This window comes from Saccopteryx bilineata, chromosome 1 (assembly GCF_036850765.1).
Source record: "Saccopteryx bilineata isolate mSacBil1 chromosome 1, mSacBil1_pri_phased_curated, whole genome shotgun sequence".
NCBI lineage: Eukaryota > Metazoa > Chordata > Mammalia > Chiroptera > Emballonuridae > Saccopteryx > Saccopteryx bilineata.
The window spans coordinates 227,504,380-227,530,343 of NC_089490.1; the positions used below are offsets into that span (position 1 = coordinate 227,504,380).

At 41.9% G+C, this 25,964-nt stretch overlaps 1 protein-coding gene across 2 annotated transcripts in view; it reads left to right on the forward strand.

Moving 5' to 3' along the window:
• Positions 1 to 333: 333 nt before the first annotated feature.
• LBR (lamin B receptor) overlaps positions 334 to 25,964 on the forward strand; it is a 28,012-nt gene continuing 2,381 nt past the window's right edge. Inside the window, exons 1-14 of one of the 2 annotated variants that reach the window (XM_066237485.1) lie at positions 338 to 487; positions 1,097 to 1,358; positions 7,499 to 7,677; positions 9,258 to 9,461; positions 12,963 to 13,046; positions 13,838 to 14,030; positions 14,746 to 14,942; positions 19,823 to 19,877; positions 20,446 to 20,637; positions 21,261 to 21,364; positions 22,554 to 22,679; positions 23,805 to 23,973; positions 25,638 to 25,718; positions 25,816 to 25,938. In XM_066237485.1, coding sequence (XP_066093582.1) covers positions 7,513 to 7,677; positions 9,258 to 9,461; positions 12,963 to 13,046; positions 13,838 to 14,030; positions 14,746 to 14,942; positions 19,823 to 19,877; positions 20,446 to 20,637; positions 21,261 to 21,364; positions 22,554 to 22,679; positions 23,805 to 23,973; positions 25,638 to 25,718; positions 25,816 to 25,938 — 1,693 coding nt within the window. In that variant the 5' untranslated portion in view covers positions 338 to 487; positions 1,097 to 1,358; positions 7,499 to 7,512. Of the gene's footprint in view, positions 488 to 1,096; positions 1,359 to 7,498; positions 7,678 to 9,257; positions 9,462 to 12,962; positions 13,047 to 13,837; positions 14,031 to 14,745; positions 14,943 to 19,822; positions 19,878 to 20,445; positions 20,638 to 21,260; positions 21,365 to 22,553; positions 22,680 to 23,804; positions 23,974 to 25,637; positions 25,719 to 25,815; positions 25,939 to 25,964 lie in introns of both variants that reach the window. The other variant, XM_066237477.1, reaches the window with a different exon arrangement.

Below are 25,964 nucleotides of genomic sequence, written 5' to 3' on the forward strand. Positions count from 1 at the left end.
GTTCTGTATTATCTCTTTCACTAAGCCACTTCGCACCCAAACTCTCTGCTGGGCACCGCCAGGCAGTTGCGGCGAGTGCCAGGAGGAAAAAGGACGCGGAGCGCTAGGACCCCTGGGCCGCAGCGATAAGGCGTGGCAGACTGACGACCGCGCAGCACTTGGGCGGATCCCCAAGGCTAGTCCGCCGCCCGGCTCTTGCTTCGCCGCGGGGCGGGGCGGGACGGACGCGCCACGGCGCACGACCAATCGGCAGCACCGGGACGATTCAAAAGGCCAAGGAGCCAATGAAAGCCTTGGAGGTCTTGCTGAAAGACGGGGCGGTGAAGGGGCGGGGCGGTGAGGGGGCGGTGAAGCGCGCGCCCGGGCCGCGGGATCGCGGGACCCGAGAGCGCGGCGGGGCAGCGTTGCGCGCGCGAGGAACAGCCGCAGGGTAGTGGTTCGGTTTCTCTCCCGGAGTCCTTGGTGTACCCGCCGGAGCGCCGCGCAGGTGGGCGCCCCCAACCCCGCCCGCTCCGTGCGTGGCGTGCGTGGCGTGTGGGCTGGGGTCCCCGGGCGGCGGGCCTGGTGCCGCGGCCTCGTCTTCCCCTCCTCCGAGTGGGCCGGAGCCGCTGCTGGCGGAACTCGAACCGCGCGCGGTCCAGCCGGCCAGCTGCGGAAATGGGGCTGCTGGTTTTAAATTGGGGACGTTTCCCTCCATTTTGGACGCGCCGCGTCGGTGTAAAGGCATGTTGGTTGAGGAAGTTTGGAGCTCGGTGACGCTCCCTGTGGCCCCTTTGTCCCCGCCCTGCAGCCCCAGCCCTCCCGGGCCCGCTCTGAGCGCCTTTTTTGACAGATAACTGGGTGGCGCGGCGGGTCCTGCCCGTGGGGAAGCGGGAAAGGCGCGGCAGGCGGGCGGACGGGGAAGCGGGGTTGCAAAGTTGACTAATGCGCGCTGGTTGTCACTGGCCTTGAGGGTCGCGGCCGCCCCGTCCGGGCGACTCTCCATTGTGGACTGCAGGGTTCCTCGCTTGCACATGTTGCATCCTCTCACTCGGTGCTCGTTAAGCAAGTTGGCGTGCGCGTTTTAAAGCTCAGTCCTTTTGTTCCCCGTCTTAAGGCTTTTAACAGTGCTTCGTAACGACGCCTTCCAGTAGCCTCAAAGGGCACTGGGCACTTGTTTGCAGAGGGCCTGTTTCCAGGCATTTCACCTGTCTGCTAGAAGTCAGGCTAGGCTGCTCAGAACCACCCAGTGGATGACAGCGCTTGGACGATCGGAGTGTTCAGCCTGGAGTCGGTGTGCTTGTTCACCTGCTGTGTGAGGCGTGGCCAGAGCCTGGGTCCTCCGAGCCCTCAGGGGCCTGGCAAATACACACGCGCAGGTCTGTAACTGACTACACTTTGTAACAACTACTGTGAAGGGCGGGGGGCTACGGGAGTAGAGCAGTGGGACCATTATTTTAGACTGAGCCCTAAGTACAGATGTTCTTCTTTCCGAGAGTTGTCTAGAGAGGAGAGAAAAGATTGTTTAGGAGCCGAACGCTCCTTACTATCAATTTTTATTGGGGGATAAATCAGGCCATTCTGCCTCTGCAGCCAGGAAGGTGGCCTTAATTTTGCATCCTGAGCAGGGGCACAGAGCAAGGCCTATGGCTGAAGATTTTGAAAGGAAGCTGCCAGACTTCATTTGAGCTTCCCGTTTTCTGCCCAATTTAGACTAATTTGGAAAAGTGAAGGAAAGATGAGCAGAGACAGTATTAACTGATCAGTGGAGAATAATAGCAGCTTTCTGTCTTGTTGATAATTAGTAACATTGGAGACAAATATGTGAGGATTCCGGTGCCAGTGAACACTGGGGGTGTTAATTGCAAGCATGTGGCTTATTAGAGAAAAGCCTGAAGGTCCCTATGTTTCCACTGCTTATGGGGAGGACATTGTGTTCAATAAGCAAATTTTTTCTTTACACACTTAGCTGAAACATCCCAAGGAAAGCGGATTCATGTGTCTCCTGCCTCTGTTGGGTGAATACAGATGACCTGCATTGGTGTCCTTTCTTGGCTAATTTACTCCTGCCCAGGATTATATTAGGATGTGATTGGACAGTATCATTACATGTGACAGTGGTGCTTGGATCTTGTGTAAAGTGGAGGTGGATATAATGTTGCTGGTTTCATCTTTTGGAACATTTGTATGTAACATAGTGGTTTCCTCAGGAGAGCTATTTTTTTGTTTTTTTCCTTTCAACTACCATGTGAAACATTGCTCTCAAGTCCCACTTCTAATTAAAAAAAAAAAAAAAAAAAGAGCTTGGAGACCTAACAGATAGCCACTAGATATCTTAATTTAACCCAAAATATTTAATTGGTTAGAGAAAGATGCCAATAAATAAATTTTCAGAAAGGTACGGAGTCTGCTCAAGGGCCTTTTTAAAAATCCAGGAGGCCCCTAAGACCTGTATTTCAAAAGTTTTTAGAGTTGTTTGAAACTTGAATGGCGTCTTTATGTAGAAAGACGTAATTGCTTTCTTTCAACCCTGGTTGATGAGCACCGGAAAACTAGTATCAATAACAGGGGTTTGATTTTATTTATTTATTTATTTTTATTTATTCATTTTAGAAAGGAGAGACAGAGAGAGAGGAGAGACAAAGAGAGAGAAGGGGGGAAGAGCTGGAAGCATCAACTCCCATATGTGCCTTGACCAGGCAAGCCCAGGGTTTTGAACCGGCAACCTCAGCATTTCCAGGTCGATGCTTTATCCACGGCGCCACCACAGGTCAGGCAGGGGTTTGATTTTAGGGGGTTCAGGGAGAAAGAAGGGACACAGAGAAGAAAGGAGGGCACATTTCCTTCCTCTTTCTTAGAATTTGGAGGCTCAATCTAAATGTTGAAATAGACAAAGCTTGCTTTTGTCACCTTCCTTTTTGGTGCCCCACCTCCATGTCCCAAGGTGTCCAATGCTCCCTGCTTCCCCCGTTCCCCTCTGGTGACTCCTCGGGCGGATGTCACCTCATCCCCAGGGCTTCTGGGTTCCTTGGTCCCCTACTCCAAACCCAAACCCATTCATTACTCCCAAGATACTATTTTGGTAGGTCCTGGGAAGGACACTGTCTCATTACCTAATATGTGAATGAACTGACATCCTCTAATCACGAGATAAGTAGTTGTGTTTCCTTTCATCTACCAACTTAGCTGCTCTTTTTCTAAAAACAGGTGAAGCTAATTAAGTTTTTTCTCAGGTGATTAACTGAAGAAAGGTGTTGCTTATGAAAGATTTTTTTATCTTGGGAGGGTTGGGGTTGTGTAACTTTGTACTTTCCTAACTACAGAATCTTGAAAAGGTCTTTTTAAAAAAATATGTATTTTTTAATTTAGAAATTAAATTTAACGGGGTGACATTGATCAGTAAGAGTACATAGGTTCCAGGTGAACATCCTCATAGCACTTAAACTGTTGATTGTGTTGTGCGCTCATCACCCAGTCAAATCATTTTCTGTCACTGTATATTTGTCCCTCTTTACTCCCCTCTCCCAGTCACCACTTCTCTTTTATCTATGTCCATGAGTCTTCTTATTTTTATATCCCACTTATATGGGAAATCATATAGTTCTTAGCTTATTCTGATTTACTTATTTCACTCATAATGGTCTCAAAATCTATCCATGTTGTTGTAAATGGCAATATGTCATCATTTCTTATGGCTGAGTAGTATTCCATTGTATATATGTACCACATCTTGTTTATCCAGTCCTCTGTCGAAGGACACTTTGGTTGTTTCCATGGCATGGTCACCGTGAATAATGCTGCAATGAACATGGGGCTGCATGTGTCTTCGTGTACCGTGTTTTTGAATTTTTGGGGTAGATACACAGTAAAGGGATTGCTGGGTCGTGTGGTCATTCTATTCTTAGTTTTTTGAGGAACCACCATACTGTCTTCCATAGTGGCTGTACCAGTTTACATTCCCACCACCATCGAAGAAGGGTTCCTTTTTCTCCACAGTCTTTCCAACACTTATTACCTGTCTTGTTGATAAGTGAATTTAACAGGTGTGAGGTGGTATCTTATTGTAGTTTTGATTTTTGCATTTCTCAAATAGCTAGCAAAGATAAGTATCTTATATATCTATTGGCCATTTATGTTTTCTTGGGAAAAGTGTCTGTTCAGGTCCTCTCTCCATTTTTTAATTGGATTGTTTGCTTGTTTGTTGCTGAGCTTTGTAAGTTCTTCATATATTTTGGTTATTATCCCCTTATCAGAGCTGTTGTTTGTGAGTTTCATCTCCCATTTAGTTGGCTGCCTTTTTGTTTTGTTGTTGTTTTGTTTTGCCGTACAGGAACTTCTATACTAACAAAAATTAGGGGTTATTTTATAGCTTCTTACTCATTTTGAAATATCACCTAATTTTTTTGTGAGCAGTATAGTTTGATACAGTTCCATTCATTTTTTTTTATTTTATTTTTTTATTTTTCTGAAGTTGGAAACAGGGAGGCAGTCAGTTAGACTCAGGCTAAGAAGATTGTTTAGTTCTAGGAACTTACTGATTTCTTTTAGATTGTTGTATTTGGTGGCATATAATCTTTTGTTGTATTCTAGTATGATCTTTTGTATATCTGTGATGTCTGTGGTAATTTCTCCTCTTTCCTTAGTTTGTCAGTTTTATTGATCTTTTCAAAGAACCAGCTCTTTGTTATATTAATTTTTTCTATAATATATTTTGTTCTCTATTTCATTTAGTTCTGCCCTAATTTTTACTATTTCCTTTTGTCTGCTGACTTTGGATTGCCTTTGTTCTTCTTTTCCTAGTTCTTTAAGATGTGATGTTAGGTTGTTTACTAGAGATCTCTCCTGTTTTGTGATATAAGCCTGTGATGAAATAAGCGTCTGTCATTACTGCTTTTGTTGCATCCCAGAAATTTTTTGATATGTTGTGTTGTCATTCTCATTTGTCTGCATATATCTTTTGATCTCTGTATTTCTTTTTTGACGCAGTCATATTTTTAGAAGAAAGTTGTTTAATTTCCACATTTCTGTGGGTTTCTTTACTTTCTTTGTGCGGTTGAATTCTAATTTCAAAGCCTTATAGTCAGAGAATATGCTTAGTACAATTTCAGTCTTATTGAATTTGTTGAGTTTAGGTTTTTTATTTTTGTTTTTTTGTGACAGAGAGAGGGACAGACAGACAGGAAGGGAGAGAGATGAGAAGCATCAATTCTTTGTTGCAGCACCTTAGTTGTTCATTGATTGCTTTCTCATATGTGCCTTGAGTTGGGGGCTGCAGCAGACTGAGTGATCCCTTGCTTAAGCCAGTGACCTTGGGTTCAAGCTGGCGAGCTGTGCTCAAACCAGATGAGCCCACGCTCAAGCCATCGACCTCAGGGTTTCAAATGTGGGTCCTCTGCATCTCAATCTGATGCTCCATCTACTGTACCACTGCTTAGGCTGTTGGGGTTAGTTTTGTGGTCCAACATATGGTCTATCCTTGATAATGTTCCATGCACACTGGAAAAGACTGTACAATCTGATGTTTTGGGATGAAATGTTCAGTGAATGTTTGTTATTACCATTTGGTTTAGTGTGTCATTTAAGGCCGATATTTCTTAGTTTATTTTCTGTTTGTATGATCTATCTAAAGCTGTCAGTGGTGTGTTAAGATCTCCAAATATGATTGCATTTTTTTCTATTTCTCTTTTTTGTTCTGTTAGTAGATGTCGTAAATATTTTGGTGCCCCCTGATTTGGTGCAAGATATTAAGCCGTGTATCTCTTCTTGATCAGACATTCTTAAATGTTTTTGTTCTTATATAATCAGCTCTTCATAGGAGCTGGGTAAGGAGTATACATCTTTTTTTTTTTTTTTAATTTTTTTTTTAAAAAATTTTTATTTTATTTTTTTATTTATTCATTTTTAGAGAGGAGAGAGAGAGAGGCAGAGAGGGAGAGAGAGGAGAGACAGAGAGAGAGAGAGAGAGAGAGAAGGGGGGAGGAGCTGGAGGCATCAACTCCCATATGTGCCTTGACCAGGCAAGCCCAGGGTTTTGAACTGGCGACCTCAGCATTTCCAGGTCGACGCTTTATCCACTGCGCCACCACAGGTCAGGCAGGAGTATACATCTTTATGTCCATAGGATATATTGGGAATTGCATAGTTGGTGAGATGAAGGTGATTTAGGGAGAGACTTTTCTATCGTACCAGCCTGCTTCTTAGCCTAAACCAGCGGTTCTCAACCTGTGGGTCGCGACCCCGGCGGGGGCCGAATGACCAAAACACAGGGGTCGCCTAAAGCCATCGGAAAATACATATTTATTATATAATACATTTTTAAATAAAATACATATTTTTCCGATGGCGGAAAATACATATTTATTATACAATACATTTTTAAATAAAATACATATTTTTCCGATGGCGGAAAATACATATTTATTATACAATACATTTTTAAATAAAATACATATTTTTCCGATGGCTTTAGGCGACCCCTGTGTTTTGGTCGTTCGGCCCCCGCCGGAGTCGCGACCCACAGGTTGAGAACCGCTGGCCTAAACCCTAGTTCAGATGATGTTGATGGTCAGAGCCACCTGTGTTGTCACGTGGAAATGTGAACCTGCTGGTCAGTGGAAGGAGAAGCATTACTGCCTTAGAACTAGAAGCACCCAGAAATTACTTGATGTTTGCAAAAAGGTGGCAAACAGACCTTATGTAGGTAGCAATTCCTGTAGGTTGCTTGTGGCTTCTTAGAGTGTTGTTTATACAAGGTTTTGTGGCCATGTTTTGGTTTGGTGGCAAAGAATGTTATACCTGGGGGATGAAGGCCAGGTGTGTAGTAGCCAGGTTTGGGGTTGGCAGTTATTGGTATGCATTTGGGACTTGAGCTGTAAGACTTGAAAGCTTTATGAAAGAATCCCAAATTTGCTATTCATTATAGATTTGGAATTTTTCCCCCTGTTGGTGGGTTATAGTAATGTAATTATATATCCTTTATTTTTCCAAATAATCTCATAGTTTGTTTTTAATAAAGGTAATTTGTTAAAAATTAAATGTTTTTAAAGTCTTTGTAAGACTAGATACCAACTTGTAAATCAGAAGATGAATCCATTGGGAGATTATGCCTTATTTAGCAAGAAATATGGTCACTGTAGGTGGCAGCATTTTGCACAGGCAACCATTTGGTGTGTTGTCATAATTCCTCCTTAGTGTTACATGTGCCATAGCGACTAAATAGTCTTGTATGAAATAATTTCTAATGAGACACAATGTGGTAGAAAGAACAACCTTTGTATTGTCCTGTCATTTCATGCTGTTTTTATTCCCTGTGACAAAACAGTTAACATTCCTTTAAGCTGTTGTTTCTCATCTTTCAAATAAGGAGTTGTACTACACTCTCTTCTTCAGAGGTCCTTTTGGCCCTAAAATCTTGACCAGTTAAAAATTTGGAAAGTTGTATTTTAGTGGTTAATCTATGAAAAAAAAATAGATGTGTGTATTGCATTGACTCTTTTTTTTTTTCTTTAAAACTACTCAGGCTTATTTTTGAAAATGCCAAGCAGGAAATTTGCCGATGGTGAGGTAGTACGAGGTCGATGGCCTGGGAGTTCACTTTATTATGAAGTAGAAATTCTGAGCCATGACAGCAAGTCCCAGCTTTACACTGTAAAATACAAAGATGGAACTGAACTTGAGTTGAAAGAGAACGATATCAAGGTAAGTGTCCCTTTGTTTAACCAGTGTATGTTTGTAATAAGCGGGATATAACTGTGGATAGGTTGGATGAGTCAGTTCTGGCTCTGTTTGAAGGCACAGGGTCATGCTCCTGCTTTGGGTCAGGTCTGTTTTTGGCTCTGGGAATGTATGAATGAGACACATTGTCTGTTTCTAAGAAGTCCGAGTCTCCTGAGAAGACAGATCCTCATGGGTCACATCCCTGGGTTAATACATTGTGTGTGGGAAATTTGCTGTGGGCTAGGGGAGGCACTGGGTATTAGGCAAGGCAGGGCTTTTAGAGGTGGTACTCCTGAACTGAGTGCTGAGACCAGATAGGGAACACTCAGGTGACCGTGGTGTTGGCTTCGGCAGAGGGCAACATGCTTGCGGTCGGAGGGACCCAGAGAGCCAAGTGCTGGAAGGGTTTGGTGGGCAAGGGCCAGCAGAGGGGAGTTAGAACTGGAGGGTTTGGGGCTTCACCCCAAACACTGAGGATTCAGTCAGGAGAGTGACATTAATTAGATTTGAGTCTGACCTAGGCTCCAGCCCATCTGGTGTCTCGGCTTTAAAATGTCTGCTCTGTAGTGTACAAGTACTTACGTAAATACCATAAAAATGACAAATGGAAAAGTCATACAGAGTAAGTTCTACCTTTTTATTATTAGATTCAACTGACATAAAATTACTTTGTCAAAATGCTGTAAGAATTTCTATGTCCATCCTTGTTGCAGATCAGTAACAACCAGTTTTTGAACCCATAGCCTATGGACCACAGTTTGGGTGCTCTAGACAGGGTTGTCAAAATTTGTGAATAAAAGGACACATAGTAAATATTTCAGGCTTAATGAACCATACATATTGTGTATGCAGTACGAGAGTAGCTGTAGGCAGTTGAGAAGCAAAGGGGTGGGATATGGCTGTGTTCCAATACAATTTATAGACGCTGAAATGTCAATTTGAGATAATGCTCATGTGTTACAGTTGTTTTTATTTTTATTTTATTTGCAATCAGTTAAAAAATGTAAAGCCATTCTTAGCTCCCGGGCCACCCAAAAACAGGGTGGGAGGGAGAATATGGCCAGGAAAGTTGGTGCTCTGTGGGCCTGGGTCCCCAGAAACATTGGGCGAGGGCAGGGCAGAACATCACGAACCCAGTTGTATTCGTTTCCATGATCCGCCTGTGTGTTTTGTTCAGAGTGAAACCGGGGGCTAATTTTCTTGTTATTGTTTGTGTGCACATTTCATTTGTCCCATCAGCTCAGCTTTAATCAATGTTAATTGTCACTCTTCTTGTATCAATATATGTTCTTGGGGAAAATGTTTAGCTAGTTGGTTCAGACACATTCATTTCATGGCAGCACCTTCAGTGAAGAATTAGGAATGGAAAGGCTGCATTTGTCTCATGAGAGATGGGTCAGGGTTGCAGCATTCCTCATTGGCCTCATCTGTGCATTCTCAGCTCCCAGGATTTCCCGGGCTGGTGTTAGAGGTCACTGTTCCAGTGACTGCCTTTGCTGCCCTCTTGCAATCTGCATGTATTAAGACTTGTGGTAAAGTTCTGCCTTCTGCTTTCTCTTTAGCCTTTAGCTTCCTTTAGGCAAAGAAAAACTGGCTCAACTTCCAGTTCTCCCTCTAGACGGCGAGGGAGTCGGTCAAGGTCACGCTCTCGATCCCCTGGCCGAATACCGAAAAGTTCCCGCAGATCTGCCTCTGCTTCATACCAACCTGACATTAAGGAAATGAGGAAGGAAATGCTGGAAGTGAGGTTGACTCCACTGGAATTGGTACGAGCTCATGTCTTTGAGAGATCTTTACCCTACAGTGTCTAGTGTGTCCAAAACACAGTCTTCCCCTTCATGTATGTTTACTCACATTATTTGCAGTTAATATTAAAATGTTAGTGGAACATCAAATCTAAGGTAATGACTTTGCAAGATTTCATAAAAAATCATTGTTTGGAAGAATAGAAGGTATAATTTAAGTGCCAATGAAAAAGAATGTTTTTAAGTTAAAGCGTACTATTTAATATAATGTGTTGGGGCCCTGGCCGGTTGGCTCAGTGGTAGAGCGTCGGCCTGGCGTGCGGGGGACCCGGGTTCGATTCCTGGCCAGGGCACATAGGAGAAGCGCCCATGTGCTTCTCCACCCCCACCCCCTCCTTCATCTCTGTCTCTCTCTTCCCCTCCCGCAGCCAAGGCTCCATTGGAGCAAAGATGGCCCGGGCGCTGGGGATGGCTCCTTGGCCTCTGCCCCAGGCGCTAGAGTGGCTCTGGTCGCGGCAGAGCGAAGCCCCGGAGGGGCAGAGCATCGCCCCCTGGTGGGCAGAGCGTCGCCCCATGGTGGGTGTGCCGGGTGGATCCCGGTCGGGCGCATGCGGGAGTCTGTCTGACTGTCTCTCCCCGTTTCCAGCTTCAGAAAGATTAAAAAAAAAAAAAATGTGTTTTTTAAAAGGCAGATTTTAAATATTAAATAAATTTAGATCGTAGTTTGAGCTCAGTTTTTATAGTTTATAAAAGTTCATGTATCAAGTAAACATATCTGACCCTCTTAGCATCAGTATACTTACTTGACTACCTTTTCTATTCAAAGATAATTCTAATGGAATTACTCTTCAAAGTTCAAACTTGAAACCTTCAGGGTATGTAGGACTTTTGCACAATGAATATTTTAGATAGTAGATCAAGTAGAAGTTATTTTTAAGTAAAAAGAATTGAATAAAGGTCATTTTTTTATATATTCACTTATTGTCTTTTTCTGGATAAAATGTTCAGATTTTTAATAGCCTTAAAACTGGATTATTTATTGTTTTGTAGTCAGATTAAAAAAATTAAATATTGGGAATAACCTGCATTATATTGATAATTTTCCACATTTTTGTTCTGTGGTATTGTTTGGATATACTAAAAATTATGTAGACATAATGAAATTGTTAAATTCAGCTCCCTTGTTGGTATACATTTGGCTTTCTTTTCTTTTTTTTCTTTATTTTTGTATTTTCCCGAAGTTATAAGTGAGGAGGCAGTCAGACAGACTCCCGCATGTGCCCGACCGGGATCCACCCGGCATGCCCACTAGGGGGTGATGCTCTGCCCATCTGGGGCGTCACTCTGTTGTGGCTGGAGCCATTCTAGCGCCTGAGGCGGAGGCCATGGAGCCATCCTCAGCACCCGGGACAACTTTGCTTCAATGGAGCCTTGGCTGTGGGAGGAGAAGAGAGAGAGGAGAGGGGGAAGGGTGGAGAAGCAGATGGGCGCTTCTCCTGTGTGCCCTGACTGGGAATTGAACCAGGGACTTCCACATGCTGGGCCGACGTTCTACTGCTGAGCCAACTGGCCAGGGCCACTTTTTTCTTTTAAAAATTTTCACTATTATAAGCAAATATTCTTGTAGAACATCTGATATTTCCTTAGGATGAATTCTTACAAGTGGAACTGGTAGGTCAGATGGATAGAGCAGATCTGACAAGGTTTTTGCCAGGTTGCTTCAAGAAAGTGTATACCAACTTCAGGAGTGTCTGAATACCTGTTTTCTCATTCTGAGTATTATTATAATAATTTTTTTGCCAATGTGATTGTCGTTCTTCAGCTCACCATTTTAACTTGCATTTTGAGAATTACTCATGAGTTGGACCGGCTTTCGTTACCCATCAGGTGACCTGGTTTAGGGAATATGTGTGCCACCTTCATGTTTTCATTTTTAGCATTTAATGACCATTATATTTTTACAATGTAACTTCTTTGTGGTCCTGGTGACCCAAGAGCCACAGAATGACTTTGCTCCTTAGCAGTAGTGCCCTGGGCACACTGTGGATGCATTGTGGACTTGCGGATGGTGTGTTGCACGGGAGAGACCATACCTACGCTGCACGTAGTTTTGTACGTCATGTCTTCCTTGTTCTTGTTGACTCCTAATTGTATTTCCTGTAATAACTTGCCTCTCTGTGTGAGTATCCATCAGTTTTCAGTATTTACAGTTTAGGGTCTGCTAAATAGCAATGTTATGGGATTACATTTGTAGTTACTATAGATTATCTACCGGACATCCTGAAAAACAGAGTGTTGGTGAATGTGGTATTTAGATGGGTCCATTTGTTGCAGTAGTTGGTTGGTAAACTTAAGTGTATGTTGCATGTTATCACTGCCCAGTTAGACTTTGGTTTGAATTAGAACTTGATACTATATTAATGCTGCCCTTCCCCAACTGTCCTCCCAAACCAAAGGATAGACTAGGGGTTTTTAATTTGTTTTCCTCCTCTTGGTTTATTAGCATTATAATTTGTTACAATTTATCAGTGACTTACAAAGGAGCAAAGAGACCTCAGACATGGTTTGCCTGAAATCATCTTTTGCTAGCTGAAGCACTCTCCGTGTTCAGTCTGATGAGAAAATCTGTCTACGGCTTTAAGAGACTGGGGCAAGAAAAGATACAGGGAGAGACATTTAAGGTTGAATGAAATTCAGAAAATAGGCAATGTGTAGGTCACTAGTAAGACTAAGTACTCACTATTTATTAACTTTCTATATGGGCTATTTGAGTCAGTGAATGTATTATTGTGTTTTTTTGTTCTTTTTATCAATTAATGAACTAATTGACCAATTTTTACCTAACTCTCATAGCAAGTGCTTTTAGAATATCTGTCATTGAATAAATAAAATTATAACTTTGTTTAATTATGTTTAAAAGATGAAAGAACTTATGTAGAACCTGCACCATAAAATCTAATCTTTGGAAGATTGGTAAATTCTAGTCAATTTTACTCCTTTTCATTTTAAACAAAAGTATCCTGAGTTCTTCAGAATTAAACTGAAAATTTTTTTGCTTTCTTTATTGCTTGATTTACCATCAGGTTCTTTTTTTTTTTTTTGTATTTTTCTGAAGCTGGAAACGGGGAGAGACAGTCAGATAGACTCCCGCATGCGCCCAACCGGGATCCACCTGGCACGCCCACCAGGGGCGATGCTCTGCCCATCCGGGGCGTTGCTCTGCCGCTACCAGAGCCACTCTAGCGCCTGGGGCAGAGGCCAAGGGGCCATCCCCAGCGCCCGGGCCAACTTTGCTCCAATGGAGCCTTGGCTGCGGGAGGGGAAGAGAGAGACAGAGAGGAGGGGGTGGGGTGGAGAAGCAAATGGGTGCTTCTCCTATGTGCCCTGGCCAGAATCGAACCCGGGTCCCCCACACGCCAGGCCGACGCTCTACCGCTGAGCCAACTGGCCAGGGCCACCATCAGGTTCTTTTTAATAAGTTATGATTCATATGGTTGGAATGCTTTCCATTCTTCCATTTAGAAGCCGTATGAAAATAGCATCGTCAGGTACAATGGGGAGCCTGAGCCCAGAGAGAGGAATGACATCCCTCACGAAAACACGCAGGTACAGCAGCATTCATTTCCATCTCGGTAAAGTTTATTTTATTTCTTAAGAGGGAGAGGGACAGACAAACAGGAAGGGAGAGAGATGAGAAGCATCAACTCATAGTTGCAGCACCTTAGTTGTTCATTGATTGCTTTCTCATATGTGCCTTGACTGGGGGGCTCCAGCTGAGCCAGTGACCTTGGGGACATGTCACTGTCAGTTTTCAGTATTTACAGTTTAGGGTCTGCTAAATAGCAATGTTATGGGATTACATTTGTAGTTACTATAGATTATCTACCGGACATCCTGAAAAACAGAGTGTTGGTGAATGTGGTATTTAGGTGGGTCCATTTGTTGCAGTGGTTGGTTGGTAAACTTAAGTGTATGCTGCATGTTATCACTGCCCAGTTAGACTTTGGTTTGAATTGGAACTTGATACTGTATTTAAGCTGGCAATCCCACACTCAAGCTGGTGAGCCCGTGCTCAAGTCAGATGAGCCCATGCTTAAGCCGGTGACCTCAGGGTTTTGAACCTGGGTCCTTAGCATCCCAGGCCAACACTCTATCCACTGTGCAACTGCCTGGTCAGGCTTTTCTTTGTTAACGCACCTTTCTCTAAGGAAGCACGTTAAAAAACCATAATATTCTTAAAATCTTTTCTAAAAATTTGTCTTTCAATTAAGACAATATAATTTAACAAATTTATTCTTTTTTTAGTGTATGGTTATAGTAAGATACTGAATTAGTTAATGTAGCATTAATGATAATCATTGACTACAGATGTTTAATACTTTTTATTTTTTAACTAGGAAAAATTCCATTTATTACAAGAAAGTAGTTACACATCTACACAGTATTGCCTTCGTCCAAGAGGAGAAGAGATCAAATTAAAAGAAATAGATTTTGAGGAAGGAAAAACTGTTATGAAAGGTCCAACATCACTGAGACCCTTTGAAGTGACAGCCACGCAGATGAAGGAGTTAGAGTTTGGAGGAGTACCTGGTAGGTGTCAGACCCAGATCTGAGCAGACAGAGGGGCTGGGCCGCCAGGAGCTGCGAGAAAGTGGGCAGGAAAGGCCTTTCTCTGAAGAGTTCTGAAGCAGGCTGAGTGGGGGAGAGCCACCTGAGAGAGAGCCACGTGGGAACCAGCCATGTGGGACAAACCTTCCAGTCAGAAGGAACAGCGAGCTGGTCAAAGGTCTGAGTGGGGGCATTTTTGAGGGTTGTAATAGAGGAGAAAGGGTCCCAGAGTGGCTGTAAGTACAACTTTTAGCAGTCTGTTGAGAGGTTTTGATCAAACAAGTACAGAGAAGGGAGAGAGGAAGGCTGATGTGACCGGTCAGGAACAGGGAATCTGTTGCTCATCAGACCTGGCTTATGTGTCAGGGCCCGGCTTCAGCCGGAGCAGTGGGAAGCAGCCGTGGACATCAGACGGGATGTCTCCCCTTCCTGTCAGGGGGGTTGACTATGACAGTCTAAGATCTGAAGTGTTCAGGAGCTTGGAGTTATTAAGTGGGTGGTATGGTGAAATTTTATGAGCTAGTAAAAGAAAATACTTCTTGGCCAAGTGTTTCAAAACCCTGCAGAGCTTAATTGTTTTGATTTTGTAAGCTGTTGGCTAGCTGGACTTCAGTTCTGACCTTAAAAAACCCAAATGATTCTTGGGGGTGGGGGAACAAACTGGATTGAACATTGAGCGCTCACTCTTTGTCTGCAGGTGCATTTGTTATCATGCTTGGCCTGCCTGCCTTCCTCTTCCTGTTGCTGTTGATGTGTAGACAGCAAGAGCCCAGTCTTCTGAACTTCCCGCCACCTTTGCCAGCTTTGTATGGCTTATGGGAAACCAGAGTGTTTGGGATCTACCTCCTCTGGTTTTCAGTTCAGGCTCTGTTCTACTCACTGCCAATCGGGAGGGTAAGTTTTTGTTGGTGGGGCAGAGTACTGTGAGGTTTTCCTCCCCTCACTCCACGTTTATATAGAAAAGTTTACAGTAAGTTTAAAATTAAAAGCTGTCCTTGGTCATAACGACCCAAACTTAGATTGTTAAACCTTTACCCTTTTTTTAAAGATTTACCAATTTTAGATATGATATTGTATATAGAAAACCCTAAAGTCTCAGTCAAAAAACTACTAGACCTGATAAATGAATTCAGCAAGGTGGCAGGATATAAAATTAATACTCAGAAATCAGAGGCATTTTTATACACTAACAATGAACTGTCAGAAAGAGAAATGAAGGAAGCAATCCCCTTTACCATTACAACCAAAAAAATAAAGTACCTAGGAATAAATTTAACCAGGGAGATTAAAGACTTGTACTTGGAAAATTATAAATCATTGATAAAAGAAATCAAGGAAGATACAAACAAGTGGAAGCATATACCGTGCTCATGGTTAGGAAGAATAAACATCATTAAAATGTCTATATTATAGTCAATTTTTGATAAAGGGGCCAACAACACACAATAAAGAAAAGAAAGCCTCTTCAATAAATGGTGCTGGGAAAACTGGAAAGCCACATGCAAAAGAATGAAACTGGACTACAGTTTGTCCCCCTGTACTAAAATTAACTCAAAATGGATCAAAGATCTAAACATAAGACCTGAAACAATAAAGTACATAGAAGAAGACATAGGTATTAAACTCATGGACCTGGGTTTTAAAGAGCATTTTATGAATTTGACTCCAAAGGCAAGAGAATTGAAGGCAAAAATTAATGAATGGGACTACATCAGACTAAGAAGTTTTTGCTCAGCAGGAGAAACTGATAACAAAATAAACAGAAAGCCAACTAAATGGGAAATGATATTTTCAAACAACAGCTCAGATAAGGGCCTAATATCCAAAATATACAAAGAACTCATAAAACTCAACAACAAACAAACAAACAATCCAATAAAAAAATGGGAAGAGGACATGAACAGACACTTCTCCCAGGAAGAAATACAAATGGCCAACAGATATATGAAAAGATGCTCATCTTCTTTAGTTATTAGAGAAATGCAAATCAAAACTGCAATGAGATACCACCTCACACCTGTTAGATTAGCTATTATTAACAAGACAGGTAATAGCAAATGTTGGAGAGGCTGTGGAGAAAAAAGAACCCTCATACGCTGTTGGTGGGAATGTAAAGAAGTACAACCATTATGGAAGAAAGTATGGTGGTTCCTAAAAAAACTGAAAATAGAACTACCTTATGACCCAGCAATCCCTCTACTGGGTATATACCCCCAAAACTCGTAAACATTGATATGTAAAGACACATGCAGCCCCATGTTCATTGCAGCATTGTTCACAGTAGCCAGGACATGGAAACAACCAAAAAAACCCGTCAATAGATGACTGGATAAAGAAGATGTGGCACATATACACTATGGAATACTACTCAGCCATAAGAAATGATGACATCGGATCATTTACAGCAAAATGGTGGGATCTTGATAACATTATACGAAGTGAAATAAGTAAATCAGAAAAAAACAGGAACTGCATTATTCCATACATAGGTGGGACATAAAAGTGAGACTAAGAGACATTGATAAGAGTGTGGTGGTTACGGGGGGAGGGGGGAGAGGGAGAGGGAAAGGAGGAAGGGGAGGGGCACAAAGAAAACTAGATAGAAGGTGACAGAGGACAATCTGACTTTGGGTGATGGGTATGCAACATAATTGAACGACAAGATAACCTGGACATGTTATCTTTGAATATATGTATCCTGATTTATTGATGTTGCTCCATTAAAAAAATAAAATTATTAAAAAAAATGTCTTATTACCCAAAGCTATTTATAAATTCAATGCAATACCAATTAAGATACTAATGACTTACTTCAAAGATATAGAACACATATTCCAAAAATTTATATGGAACCAAAAGAGAACACGAATAGCCTCAGCAATCTTGAAAAGGAAGAATAAAGTGGGAGGTATCACACTTCTGGATATCAAGTTATACTATAAGGCCATTGTACTCAAAACAGCCTGGTACTGGCATGAGAACAGGCATATAGATCAATGGAACAGAACTGAGAACCCAGAAATAAACCCACACCTTTATGGACAACTGATATTTGACAAAGGAGGTAAGAGCATACATTCAAGTAAAGACAGCCTCTTCAACAAATGGTGTTGGGAAAATTGCAGTTACCTGCAAAAAAATGAAACTAGACCACCAACTTAGACCATTCACAAAAATAAACTCAAAATGGATAAAAGACATAAATGTAAGCTGTGAAACCACAAGCATCTTAGAAGAAAACATAGGCAGTAAGTTCTCTGACATCTCTCGCAGCAATATATTGGCCGATTTGTCTCCACAGGCAAGTGAAATAAAAGACAAGATAAACAAATGGGACTATATCAAACTAAAAAGCTCTGCACAGCTAAAGACAATAAAAACAAAAGACAAACTACACAATGGGAGAATATATTTGACAATACGTCTGATAAGGGGGGTTAATAACCAAAATTTATAAAGAACTTGTAAAACTTAATACCAGAAAGACAAACAATCCAATCCAAAAATGGGCAAAAGAAATGAATAGACACTTCTCCAGAGAGGACATACAGATGGCCAATAGGCATATAAAAAAATGCTCAACATCTCTAATCATTAGAAAAATGCAAATTAAAACCATAATGAGATATCACCTCACACCAGTCAGAATGGCGCTCATCAACAAAACAACACAGGATAAGTGCTGGCGAGGATGTGGAGAAAAGGGAACCCTCCTGCACTGCTGGTGGGAATGCAGACTGGTGCAGCCACTGTAGAAAACAGTATAGAGATTCCTCAAAAAATTAAAAATTGAACTGCCTTTTGACCCAGCTATCCCACTGTTAGGAATATACTCCAAGAACACCATAGCACTGTTTGAAAAGAAGAAGTGCACCCCCATGTTTATGACAGCATTGTTCACAATAGTGAAGATCTGGAAACAGCCCAAGTGTCCATCAGAGGACGAGTGGATTTAAAAGCTTTGGTACATATATACTATGGAATACTACTCAGCCATAAAAAATGATGACATCAGATCATTTACAACAACATGGATGAACCTTGATAACATTATACTGAGTGAAATAAGTAAATCAGAATAAACTAATAACTATATGATTCCATACATAGGTGGGACATAAAAATGACACTCAGAGATATGGACAAGAGTATGGGGGTTATGGGGAGGGGGGGAGGAGAGGGAGAGTGTTGGGGAAGGGGAGGAGCACAAAGAAAACCAGTTAGAAGGTGACGGAAGACAATTGGACTTTGGGTGATGGGAATGCAGCATAAGCAAATGTCAAAATAACCTAGAGCTGTTTTCTCTGAACATATATACCCTGATTAATCAATGTCACCTCATTAAAATTAATCAAAAGAAAAAAAAAGATTTGTCAATTTTACAGAGAAGGGATGGGGTGAAAAATATCGATTCACAGTTGCTTCACTTTAGTTGTTCATTGCTTGCTTGTTGGATGTGCCTTGACTGGGCAAGCCCGGGGTTTTGAACTGGCAACCTCATCGTTCTAGGTCAACACTATCCAGTGTGCCACCACAGGCTGGGCTGCCTTTACTCTTGAATTACTTGCTTATTAAGTAGAACTTTAAAAATCTGATTGAGGTTTTCTGTTTAATTTTCCAAGCCAAATAGAAACTAAACTAGTGTACATGAAATGGTAAAGTAGTTTAGCCCAAGAAAAATGATACCATATTAGTATTTGACAATTTAAAACAGGGGTCCCCAAACTTTTTACACAGGGGGCCAGTTCACTGTCCCTCAGACCGTTCGAGGGCCAGACTATAAAAAAAAACAACTATGAACAAATCCCTATGCACACTGCACATATCTTATTTTAAAGTAAAAAACAAAACGGGAACAAATACAATCTTTAAAATAAAGAACAAGTAGATTTAAATCAACAAACTGACCAGTATTTCAATGGGAACTTTGCTCCTCTCACTGACCACCAATGAAAGAGGTGCCCCTTCCAGAAGTGCGGCGGGGTCCGGATAAATGGCCTCAGGGGGCCGCATGCGGCCCTTAGTTTGGGGGCCCCTGGTTTAAAAATATTTGCAACATCTCTGAATGTGGGTGCTGTTGAACAAGAGGAATTTTAAACTCATCCCACTTCTTGAGTACCGGCTGTGTGGGTACGCTGTGGGTGTTCTGAATGGAGAGAAGGATGGTCCCATGCCAGGAACTGCTCGGTCTCTTATCAGAGGAAGAAGAATTACATGAAATGACTGAATAAGCAGTAAGCGCATATGTGTGAATAGCAGATCGAGTCAGTATAGGACACACAACAGCTGGCACATGGCCAGAGTAGGTGGGTGGGTGAGTGGGGCAGAGCCCGGCTGAAAAAGACCTCACCAGTAGAAAACAGTAGAGCTGTACCCTCTCTGCAAGCAGTGGGAAGTCATTGAAGATCTTTGAGCTTGAGATTAGCCATAGAAATGATAAAGCCCCTTTACTCATGAGCTGGCACATGGGATGGTTGGGGGGAAGGTGGCTATTGTGATAGTCATGCACACTGAGAAGTTATTACTAGATTTATATTTAAGATAAATTCCTGAAGGTGGACTTGCTTAATCAGAGGGTTTGTCATTAAGATGTTTGAAACTTGATACTAAATTTCACTTCTAAAAGATAGTCGTTCTTGAGCATATTGAGATTTAAGTGCGATACATAGCTCACATATATATATATGACATACATATGACTAAATATAGACATACATATATATGCTTTTAAAATTTGTTTTTAATTTTTTAAAATTAATTTTTTTTCTTTTAAGGTTGTAGAAGGAACACCTCTTACTGATGGAAGAAGACTCAAGTATAGATTAAACGGTGACTTTTTTTTTTAAGGACTCAGATTGATGTCTTGATAGCTCAAAACTTTTGAGAGTGTACTCATTAAACTGTCAGCTGATTACATCAGAGTAGTAAATAGCAAATTATCTCTCAGTGGGCTGAAGGGCATGCAGATAAATTATTTATAACTGCAGCCAACATGTAAAAATATTTGAAAAACTGAGAGGTATTGTGTTTAGATTGAAGATCACCTCTTGCCCTGGCCGGTTAGCTCAGTGGTAGAGCGTCGGCCTGGCGCGCAGGAGTCCCAGGTTTGATTCCTGGCCAGGGCACACAGGAGAAGCGCCCATCTGCTTCACCACCCCCCCCCCCTTCTCCTTCCTCTCTGTCTCTCTCTTCCCCTCCCACAGCCAGGGCTCCAAAAAATAATAAAATATTAGAAAAAAAATAAAAAGATGATTACCTCTCAGAGGTCTTACTTGTTCATGTATTTGTATTTAGCCTAAATAATGAAATTAAGACTCTAAAAAATAACATTGCACTATTTTATAATGGGATAAATCTCACATGAACCTGGAGTTAACGGTTTTCTGCCTCTCTCAAGGATTCTACGCCTTCATACTGACATCTGCAGCTGTGGGAGCGTCTCTGCTCTGGGGCGTGGAGCTGAATTACGTGCACGAGCACTTCCTGCAGTTCGCGTTGGCAGCCCTTGTGTTCTCTGTGGGCCTGAGTGTCTACCTCTACGTGCGGGCTCTGCGAGCGCCCCAGGGCGAGCTGTCGCAGGCCAGCTCTGGTGAGCCCGGGCTGTGCGCCATGGGGCACCCCGCAGTTCCCGCAGCCACTGCTAGGCCTGCGTGCATTGCTTTCCTGGTGCAGTTTATGAGGGAGGAAGGGAAACAATAAAAAAAATGAAGGAAAAAACCTCAAGGAAGAAACTATCTCCTCATACTTTCTTATTTCTCTTCCCTTTTTTAGTCACTTGGTGACAGTAAGACATTTTAGTAACATTTAGCAAGGTTAGTAGCGTCATAATTTATGACGTATTATTTTTGCTCTGAAGTAGTAAATAGTAAACATCCTTAAAAAATTCAAATTGGTTGATTTAAACATTGAAGAAAATTAAGTTGCTTATTTAAAATAAATGGTCTATATATATATATAAAAAAATAGATCCCCTAAAAGCAGAGGACCTGGCACAGGGCCCTTGTAGCAGCAGGGCACCCCAGATGGGACGGAGTCACCATTCTCAGTCTGCACTGGCCCCTCCTACTTCTTGCTCCTGGGCCCTGTTTGCCAGGCTGCTGAGCTGGATTGTGACCCCGGAGGGTAGACAACTGCATTTTTAAAGCCTTATATTGGGTTTGGAATAGAGCTTTTCCAAAAAACTTTTTTGAACAAGAACTTTTCCCTTCTCAGGAAATGTCATCTATGACTTCTTCATTGGTCGTGAATTAAATCCTCGGATTGGTACTTTTGATCTCAAATACTTTTGTGAATTGCGTCCCGGATTGATCGGATGGGTATGTCTTATTTATTTTTTAAATTTTAGTTCAGTAATGCAAGTTAATCTTGGATTTAGAAAGAATTATACACAATTTTAAAGTAAGCTGTGGGTGGTATTTTTTTATTTTCTAAGTGAGAGGAGGAGAGATAGTGATACAGATTTCCGCATACACCCTGATTAAGATCCACCCAGCAACCCCCTCCCACACCTGGGACCTATGGTCTGCCTATCTGAGGCCATGTTCACAATAGTGCTATCCCTAGCACCTGAGGCCAGTAGTGCTTGAATTAATCAAGCCATGGCTGCAGGAGGGGAAGAGAGAGAGAAGAAAGAATGGGAGAGGAGGAGAAGCAGATGGTTGCCACCTCTCCTGCGTGCCCTGACCGGAAATTGACCTTGGGATTTTTGCACGCCAGGTTGATGCTCTACCACTACCACTGAGTCAACCGGCCAGAGCCTGGATGGTATATTTTTTAGGTATAGTTATAGCTTTCCCTAAATCTGTTTAAAATATTTTCTTACTGTATAGTCCAGAGAGTTAAGATGTTCTGTTATAGGTTATTAAACCTTTAAAAGATTTTTTTTTATTTTGAAATTAAATTTATAGTTATTTATGTAAGAAAGTGATAATGCCCATGAATTCATGTAAGGAAAAACATATTTTCCTCCCCTTAAAAAAACCCCATAATTTAGACGTGTAGGAGAGTTGCAGAAATAGAGTTGTAATAACTGTCATCCAGGACAGCAAATTACCATTGTTACAGTGTTATTAACTAAATCCGTAGACCCTGCTTTTCCTCGTTTTTTCCACTGCTGGCCTTGTTCTCTTCCAGGTTCTCTATAGGTCCCACAATGCATTTTGTTGCCATTTTGCTTTGGTTTCTTCTAGTCTAAAACAGTTGTCTGGTCTTTCCTTATGTGATGACCTTGAGCCTTGAAGAGGATCTTTTAATTTGGGTTAGTCTAGTACGTTCTCATGATTGGAGTGACTGATGCATTTTTGGCAAGAACAGCACAGAAATGATATTATATCCTTTTTGGTGCATCCTGTCAAGACGGGGCTCATGATGTATCTTATTACTGATGGTGGTTACTTGGTAAGATGGCGTCTGCAGCTTTCTCAGCTGAGAAGTGGCCATCTTTCCCCTTTTGCTAAGGATCTCTGAGGAGGTGCTGTGAGACTGTTCTTGCCCCTTTTATTTCAGGTGGTTATTAACTTGGTAATGCTTTTGGCTGAGATGAAGTCACAGAATCGTGCTACTCCATCCTTGGCAATGATTTTGGTTAACAGTTTCCAACTCTTGTATGTGGTGGACGCACTCTGGAATGAGGTAATTCACTTTAAAAGCAGGCACCGTGGAGTCAGAGAGCTTTGAGTGTGGGTGAGCAACCTGACTTGGGGCCTCAGCCTTCACATAGTGAGCACCAGAGAGCTGTCAGTCCACGGGGTGTTTTAGCTGACCTGCGGTGAGCACGCAGAGGGCCACGGTCTGCAGGTACCGGGTCAGAGGTGATCTGGCTGCTTGCTCAGGCTACCCAAATTCAAAAGAGAGCGCCTTCACTTTTGTTAATTTACCACAAGCAGTGAAGCAGGCAGTGTGCCATGTTACCAGGTAGTTTATTTTCTTGTGTGGAAGGAAAATCTACATGAAAAGCCAGATGATGATTAGAAATTACATTGTGCATGTGGACTTGAAACAAAGGCAGTCGGTGCCCTTGTTACTCCTTCAGCAGACACTGGGAACATGGAGCCCATCGCAGGCAGGCGTGTGCAGCGTGCTACGGAGGCCCAGGGGAGAGGGCCCTGGTCCTGTGTTTTCTCAGCCTAGTGGGGAGAGTGACTTAGGGCCAGTACGAGCACATGTGTGCTTCTGCTGTCGGAGGTGGGAGCATCTGAGAAGCACCTTGCCTGACGTCATAGGCATAGTTATAGCTTCCCCTAAATCTGTTTAAAATATTTTCTTACTGTATAGTCCAGAGAGTTAAGATGTTCTGATGGGTTATTAAACCTTTAAAAGATTTTTTTTATTTTGAAATTAAATTTATAGTTATTTATGTAAGAAAGTGATAGTGCCCATGAATTCATGTAAGGGTCAAGGAAGGTAGCTCAGGGGAGGCGGAAGCTGAGGTAGGAGAAGGGTGTTCCAGGCAGAGGGAACAAACAGCCCGGCCAAAGGTGTAGTGGCATAAGAGGCATGTCAGAGAAGCACTATTTCAGGGCCGCAGAGTGAGGGCAGAGTGATTGGAGACAGAGCCCATGGGATGCCTTCATGTGATGCACGTGCCAGGGAAACCAGGTTCTCCCTTCCCACTTTTAAAAAAATTTTGGCTGGTGTACCCTCCCATAGCCCCTTATAAATTTGACTGTAAACCAGTACTTTCATTGAATACTTTAAACACAGGAACTTTTCTCCCCAAACTTTAAAAAAAAGTATTTTCCCTCCATGTCCTCATAGGAAGCGGTGTTGACAACCATGGACATTATCCATGATGGATTCGGATTCATGCTGGCCTTCGGTGATCTGGTGTGGGTTCCGTTTGTCTACAGCCTGCAAGCCTTTTATTTAGTCCATCATCCAAATGAAGTGTCTTGGCTGGTGGCTTCTCTGATCATCGCTCTGAAACGTGAGTGTTAATTTCACTCTGGGTAGTCGTTTTGTATTAACTCTGTTGTGCTCTGGTTTCTACCTGTTTATAACATGCCCTTTTAAATGACCGTAATTAGCTGAATTTAAAGTAATTTGTGATGAGTGATAAGATTCTTGCAACTTGTAAAGAGACTGGATACTTCATAGTTCTTTGGCAGCTCTTTAAAGAGAATTTTTGTTTCATTAACTTTTTTTAACATTTAAAAAGATTTTTCAGTTGTAGTTGACACGCAGTATTAGTTTCAGGTGTACAGCATAACGGTCAGACATTTCTATACCTTATGAATTGATTCCCCTGTTCAGTCTGGTACCTGTGTGGCACATGCATAGTTATTAACAGTGTTGATGACGTCTGCTGTGCGGTGCTCTGCAGCCCCGTGACTGTTTGGTAACTGCCAATTTGTACTTATTAATCCTTCCCCTTGTTTACCCAGTCCCCAGCCTCCCTCCTATCTGGCAATTATCAGTTTATCCTAAACATACAATTTTTAAACAGATGAGTTTGCTTTTAAATTTAATTAGCATTAACAAAGAGATTTTAGTTGTAGTAGGGATTCATTTTTCTCTACTGAGTGCCTGATTTTTCTGGTAGGCCCCTTAAAAAGTAAGACAACTAGCTTTGCCTTTCTAGGGCTTATGCTGTTAACAGGAGGAATGACTCTCAGACACTAACGTGAGGATAGAAGACGGGCTGATAGGCCAAATGTGCTGGGAGTTTAAGGTAGAACTTCTCTGTGGAGGCTCTCCCTGTCAGCTTACTGGAGGGGTGGGTGTCTCACCTGGATTTTAGTGGGTGAGGGAGTTGGGCAGTAGGACACAGCTCCGGGAGGAGTGGGAGCGTATTTGGGAAGAGTGAGCAGGATGGCCAGAGCTGCTGTCCACTGTGGGCGTGCCCTTTAGGGACTTGTACCACACTGTTCATCAGACCCTGTTGCCACAGGAAGGGCAGGAAAATTAGCATTGAGCTTCAATATAGCTAGTTTTGCCACACTCATTAGTGTCCATGATAGAAGAAATTCCGGTTTGGTTTACTCATGTCAGTCATGCTTGTGGATCATTCAGGACAGTATATTACAGTTAAGCTAATAATAGAGAATAATTTTTTACTTTGAGGACTGATAATGTTAATAGAGATATGTTGTGGCTATTAACTTGGATGTTTTGAAATTTGAAATAAAGCTACCAGGTTGTAGGATTACAGTGGGATTTGGTATATATTTAAGTGCAAGATGTTGTAGTACTGAGCTAAGCTAGAGTTTGTTAATAAAGTAATAAAGTGTTCATGTTATGGCCAATAGGTATCATAACTCAGCCTTCATTATACTCAACTCTAGTATTGATTTTATTGTAATGTGGACTTAGATTTTATTTATGGATGTCACTATTAGTTTTGTCTAAAAGGTAGTCCCCACGTGAATAATGAAAGCAGTATGATAGATTTCAGGATAGTTATCTTTTGACATTTTTCAATAGAGAGGTTTTATATTGTTCGTAAGACAATGTTATATTGAAAGTAGAGGTGTTAGGTTATTCTCCACTTTTGAAATTTCCTCAGGGCTTAGAAATAATCTCTAATTACAAATGCTTTTAAGTGTTAGATTATATCTGAATGACTAACATGAAATTCTTAAAACTTTATAGTTTGTGGCTATATAATCTTCCGATGTGCAAATTCTCAGAAGAATGCATTCCGGAAAAACCCCAATGATCCAAAGCTTGCACGTAAGTATTGATTATACATCCATATTATGTATATTGTATCAGGATTTTGTCTCTATATTTGTTTACATATCATTGCAAATGTATTTTTTTTATATAGATTTAGAAACCATTCATACTTCAACGGGAAAAAATCTTCTAGTTTCTGGATGGTGGGGCTTTGTTCGCCACCCCAATTACCTGGGGGATCTCCTCATGGCCCTGGCATGGTCCCTCCCATGCGGTAAGTATTTAAGAGGTGTGCTCACT